We start from the raw sequence: 7,001 nt of genomic DNA on the forward strand, positions 1-7,001 counted from the left end.
TATAATTTTTAATATGTCGAAAATTTTTTTGACATGAGTCATTCCATTATATTTCGACTAAAGTCGTTGCCGACTAATTTTAAAAAATTGTAATATTTTGCAGGAATGATTTTAAAGATATTAGGATCACCGAACAAAAAGAATTTTTTAAATATTTTTTATATTTATTGTAAAATAAGCATCTAAAGTATATGAAGTCGTAAAAACTGACACTTTTTCATCTAATAGAAAATATTAAAGAAAACACATAATTTACTATAAAAACGTAAAAAAATTATTAGAATTTATTAAGAATGAATTATTTTATTATTATAAATTGATAGAAACAATTATTAATAAGAAATATTAAATAAAAAATAATTTTAAAGTTTACATGGAAAATAACCTATTTTTGCAAATTTCATTCACTAAATATGAGAAAGAGAAATCATTAAATTGGATAAAACCTTATGAAATATAAAGTACCTGTGATTAACTTTTAGTTTTTCTTATCACTTTCTTCCTGTTTTCTTCACAAATATTAAAAAATAAGCAATTAAAACTGGCACTTTGCTTATTTTCACGATTTTAAAATGCAAATAACTTCTGCCCAGAAAAATGAAAAATTACGAAAATTGGGCAATAATTATTTGATCACTAGATACACTTACTGGAAAAAGATTTTCTTTGGTCCCGAAGCTATTTCTCGAATTAATTAACTTTAAACTTTTTACTATTTTTATCAGGTTAATACATGTGTTTTTTAAAGGACGAAGTTAGCTCTTCTTGTTTAATCGTTTTGAACCAACTTCAGTTTTAAAGAAATCACATGTATTAACCTGATAAAAATAGTAAAAAGTTTAAAGTTAATTAATTCGAGAAATAGCTTCGGGACCAAAGAAAATCTTTTTCCAGTAAGTGTATCTAGTGATCAAATAATTATTGCCCAATTTTCGTAATTTTTCATTTTTCTGGGCAGAAGTTATTTGCATTTTAAAATCGTGAAAATAAGCAAAGTGCCAGTTTTAATTGCTTATTTTTTAATATTTGTGAAGAAAACAGGAAGAAAGTGATAAGAAAAACTAAAAGTTAATCACAGGTACTTTATATTTCATAAGGTTTTATCCAATTTAATGATTTCTCTTTCTCATATTTAGTGAATGAAATTTGCAAAAATAGGTTATTTTCCATGTAAACTTTAAAATTATTTTTTATTTAATATTTCTTATTAATAATTGTTTCTATCAATTTATAATAATAAAATAATTCATTCTTAATAAATTCTAATAATTTTTTTACGTTTTTATAGTAAATTATGTGTTTTCTTTAATATTTTCTATTAGATGAAAAAGTGTCAGTTTTTACGACTTCATATACTTTAGATGCTTATTTTACAATAAATATAAAAAATATTTAAAAAATTCTTTTTGTTCGGTGATCCTAATATCTTTAAAATCATTCCTGCAAAATATTACAATTTTTTAAAATTAGTCGGCAACGACTTTAGTCGAAATATAATGGAATGACTCACATACATTTTGTTTTTCCGACATTAATTGGACATGTTGTATATTGGAACTTTTTCATATTGGAACTTTTGGATTGGAACTTCTGGTTTGAAACTTTTGTCCTACAATCCGTGAAATGGTTTATTGAGCAGTTTAAAAATAAACATCCGTCTTGGGGCAAAATTATCACAATAATGGCTGATAAGGATATTACAGAGCTCGAAGTTATCAAAACTTCCTTGCCAAATTCAAAGTTATTAATTTGCGTTTTTCACACGCAAGAGTTTTAATCAAAAGTTAACAACCGAAAAATTGGGAATTACGAGCGAACAAAGAGACACCGCAAAATTTATCATCCGCAAAATGATAAATTCTGATAATGAAGATGAGTATATGTCATATTACGAAAGATTAAAAGCATAAACGCCAATTTCTGTTCAAAATTATTTCGATAAAAATTGACATAGCATTAGGCAAGAATGGTCATGTGGGAATTTTCTTCAAATGTCTTTCTTAAATACTACCAATAACCGTTTCGAGAATTTAAATGGAAAAATTAAAACTGTCGTTAAAGAATTTTCGACCATGCAAGAATTTCTTGTAAATTTTTTTATTTTGTTGCAACTAGAAATACTGAGCACGATGTCAAGGCTGCTTATTCTTATTTGATCCGAGGAAGAAAGCAACATTTGGCGATGTTCGACGTACCGGGAATCCACAGCCATCGTCAGAAAACAAACGAAAAGATCAGCACATTTACGTAAAAAGAAAAAGTTTTCGTTAGCAAATGGACGAATATTGTCGTAAAGAAAAAATGATACAACTTGATCTCGATCTTCAAAGTTATTTCAAGCAGTACGTACGAGATTTTTCGACGATGGAAAATTTTTCGTAGACAAATCCAAAAGATTACGAGCGCATCGTTCGATACAAGTTGCGATACGAAGAAAAAACATTGCACGATTGCAAAAATCCTTTTTCAATATATCGAATCAACTTGGCAAGAGACTCTTGAAGATCGTCACAATGAAGGAGCCGTATACGACGCTTTCGTGCAGCACTTGCTGTAAGTTGCACTTTAAGTCGGTTCTACAATGGGCACGTCAGACGTGGACGTCTGACGTGCCCATTGTAGAACCGACTTTAAATCAAAGTTTCCCAATCGTTTTACTCGTTGCGATGTTTGTCGACTCACGTGAGAACATGAAATCAATGTTGGACTTAATATCCTCAACATTGGTCTCATCGATGAGGAACTCATCCAGAAGGATCCACCATTCAACGAAGCAATCTTCTTCTATCGAAAGTAAGTTTTTCTTTGATAAAAATCAATTTCATTCAAATATACATAATAATAATTTGCTATTCCGTGAACAGAAAGTGTCGTCTTTTGTTTTCCTATAGTAATTAATGTTTTGATAGAAATTTTGGATATGAGTATTCCCATATGTGTGATAACCACTTGATGCAAAGAAATTCTTTTACAAATAAAAGAAAAATGATCAAGACATTCTCTATTATTTGCTAGTTTTCTAATAAACATAGATTTAAAAATTAATTTCAGGTGAATTGAAAAAAAAATAAATTTGAAAATTCTTTTAAAAAAATATATCAACAATTATTAATAATAATTAACTTATAAAAGAATTTCAGTTTATTGTTTAGTTTTAAGAATAATATTTCTTTTTCACAGAAATGAAGCAAACAACAACGGTGTCAGCCCGGGAGGAAGTGGAAGCTTGAAGCAGGTTCTACATGGGATACCCGACACGTAAAACGGGCCCCCTCTCCAATACCAACTTCTCCTCCGTGAGTAGGGGAAAGCATTTGGTAGATGGAGTAGAAGGGGCACGTCGTGTCGTGTCGGGCATCCCATGTAGAACCTGCTTCATGACCTTTGCACCCTACTCGGCGGCATGCTCTACTCGACTCAAAAATTCCTCCCGGGCCTGCAATTACTTGACATATACCACGACGTTGGGGAATTTGGTAGGCTTTTCAAAGTGACGCTTCGGTTACAGTGGAAAAACATCTCGTCTCATCGACAATTGAAGTTCCAAATATACACGCTTTTCTCGATTTGCCTCAACTTGTCGACGAAGCAACAATTAAAGCTATCCTGGCGTCCATGTTTACTCGAAATTGCGCTAAAGAAATGTGTGTCTCTCCTATCCGCGAACCCGAATCCGCTGTAACCATCGACGCTATCAAGACACCATCAGATCACAAATTGGAACAGTTATACAAAGAGTACGAGCCACAACTGTCGAATTACACAAAATGTTTTATCGAGGAAGACGATCCTGTCGACACAACCCCCCAAATCACGGTGCCGCAAGAAAACCATACCACCACCGTGGAATCTCGTCCGTATCTACATACCCGAACGTTCGATTCCGTCATATCTTATGTCATTCAACGAATAAACATCTTCTCGAAACGTAGAGCAAGAATGGACATAATTTCGAACATCTATTTATTGCTCTGAAAATAAAACAATTTTGAGTGCAACGAGATTAAGCTTTGTTATTTGTACAATAAGTAGATGACAAAAATTATATACAAAAAATTATATTGCACATTACAATATAATAATTAATCATTATTAAATATGAAAGACATTGTTAAAATTAATGTTTATTTTTGGATAATATATCAATTGTGATTAATAATTGAAACTGTTGGATTATTTAGGTTTAAAAGAACTTCCCCCAAGGAGCACGTAAGTTTATCTTGACATCACTGTAATATTACATTGGAGATTCGTTATATTACACTGTAATATTACAGTGATCTTACTGGGATATCAAAATGTCCGCCTGGAGGTAATATTACGTTGTTACATCAAGAGATATTACCTGGTAATATTAAGGTAATATTACACTGTAATATTAACGTAATGTTAAGGTAATATTCAGATAAAATTAGAATAATTTTATAATTTAGAAAAAAACATTTCACAAAGTTGGACTCGAACCCAGAACCATGTCCATAGTAATCATGAGTCTTACCACTGAGCCAAACTTACTTGTAGTGTATTAAGATTCTCGACGGTATATAATCTTTGTAAGTTTTTTAAAGTTCTTCATATTTTATCAAAAATCTTAATACACTACAAGTAAGTTTGGCTCAGTGGTAAGACTCTTGATTACTGTGCGCAAGGTTCAGGGTTCAAGTCCAGCTTTGTGAAATGTTTTTTTCTAAATTATAAAATTATTCTAATTTTATCTGAATATTACCTTAACATTACGTTAATATTACCTTAATATTACCAGGTAATATTCTCTTGATATAACAACGTAATATTACCTCCAGGCGGACATTTTGATATCCCAGTAAGATCACTGTAATATTACAGTGTAATATAACGAATCTCCAATGTAATATTACAGTGATGTCAAGATAAGCTTACGTGCTCCTTGGGCCCACACGATTAACTTTTATTTAACAAAAAGTTTATTGTAAAAGTTCACGTAATAGTAGATGTGACAAAGGTTCGGAAACAGTAAAGAAATCAAAATACATATAATAACGTGATACGAAAAACGGCTAAGATCTCTCGGAATACAAGTTACTCTTCGGAGAGCTCAGTTTGTACTACCTATGGAAAGATTTGTCATAAAACTAATTGTACCCTTCAGGTACATATTTTCCAGTTAGGGTATAAGAGTAGAAGGTGTTTATCTTAGTTTAGTAAAACAGATTATTTAAAAATCTAAATACAAAATTCAACGCTCCCACTAATTTAGATTTATACCCGTTACATTCATTTTGTTTCGAAGGTAAATAAATTGTTCTTTTGGCAAAGTCTTTGTTAAAATATCTGCTATTTGCTCTGATGATTGAACATACTCGATAATAATTTCGCGTTTATCAACAATTTCGCGAACAAAATGGTAGCGTACATCTATATCTTTTGTTCTGCTGTGAAACTCTGGATTATTCGCTAATTTTATTGCCGATTGATTATGCACAAATATTAAAACACTTTTACAATCAATATTTAGTTCACTTTTAAAGTTCACTTAACATTCGTCGCAACCATACAGCATCTTTAGTTCCCTGTGCAAGTGCAATATATTCAGCTTCTGTAGTAGAAAGTGAAACAACACTTTGACGTTGACTACACCAACTTATTGGTGCATTATTTAGTAAGAATACAAATCCTCTTCTCGAACGACGAGTATCAGAACAACCTGCATAATCTGCATCAGTAAAACCTACCAGCGTGTTTTTACTCCCACTTGCTTTGTACTCTAAGCCAAAATGTAATGTGCCGCGTAAGTATTTTAAAATTCTTTTAACCGCATTCCAGTGTGCCATCGAAAAATCATTTAAAAATTGACTCAGACTATTAACAATGCATTCTATATCAGGACGAGTTACTCTTGCCGCAAATAAAAGTGAGCCAATAGCTTGACGTAAAAGAAACATTGATATTTTCTTTGATTATCTCAGTTGCATTCACAACACTCAAATCAAATCCGGGTATAGCTGGTACATTTACTACATTCGCGTTTTCCATTTCGAATTTACATAACATCCTTTTGATATAGTATCCCACATAGCACAATAGTATGAGGTAAGGTTATGTTGAGTACTAATCGTAAGGCACATAAGGTTACACAATATTGCTGCGGTAGACCTGAGGTGAACTTAAAACTTCCGCCATGGAGGTAAGGTTACATTTTAGGGTGTGGCGAGTATATATGATAAGGCCATGGTAACCTTACACGTTAAGGTTAAGGTAACCTTACACGTTAAGGTTGATGTAACCTTACACGTTAAGGTTGAGGTAACGTTACATGTTAAGGTTGAGGTAAGGTTACATGTCAAGGTTGAGGTAAGGTAATTATTAAGTTGTAAGGTTGAGGTAAGGTTAAGGTAGGGTTGTGATAAATTTACCAGTTATGGAAAATATTGAAAAAATAATTAATAAATAAATATTCAATTAAAAAGTTAGTTTGTTGCTCTTCTCTATTTTGGAAACCTGACATGAAGCAGAAAATTTTGAAAACAAATTTGGGGGGACTGGGATTTGAACCCGGGATCGACGCGCATAAACCTATCATTCTAACTAACTGGGCTAAGTAGAGAACTGGTAGAAGGAAAATTAATATTGCCTTTAAGGAGTTAATCATCTTCTTGGTTCACCTTAAAGGCAACATTAATTTTCCTTCTGCCAGTTCTCTACTTAGCTCAGTTAGTTAGAATGATAGGTTTATGCGCGTCGATCCCGGGTTCGATTCCCAGTCCCCCCAAATTTGTTTTCAAAATTTTCTGCTTCATGTCAGGTTTCCAAAATAGAGAAGAGCAACAAACTAACTTTTTAATTGAATATTTATTTATTAATTATTTTTTCAATATTTTCCATAACTGGTAAATTTATCACAACCTTACCTTAACCTTACCTCAACCTTACAACTTAATAATTACCTTACCTCAACCTTTACGTGTAACGTTACCTCAACCTTAACGTGTAAGGTTACCTCAACCTTAACGTGTAAGGTTATC

The 7,001-nt window shown here is 31.9% G+C and overlaps 1 protein-coding gene across 1 annotated transcript; it reads right to left on the reverse strand.

The window, feature by feature from the left end:
* Positions 1–5,501: 5,501 nt before the first annotated feature.
* Positions 5,502–5,921, reverse strand: LOC122507493 (secreted RxLR effector protein 161-like). Its single transcript, XM_043620242.1, has one exon. The coding sequence runs from the start codon at positions 5,919–5,921 to the stop codon at positions 5,502–5,504; it is 420 nt and encodes a 139-aa protein (XP_043476177.1).
* Between the last annotated feature and the right edge of the window lie 1,080 nt (positions 5,922–7,001).

This window comes from Leptopilina heterotoma, unplaced genomic scaffold, assembly GCF_015476425.1.
Source record: "Leptopilina heterotoma isolate Lh14 unplaced genomic scaffold, ASM1547642v1 Lhet_47, whole genome shotgun sequence".
Taxonomy (NCBI): Eukaryota; Metazoa; Arthropoda; class Insecta; order Hymenoptera; family Figitidae; genus Leptopilina; species Leptopilina heterotoma.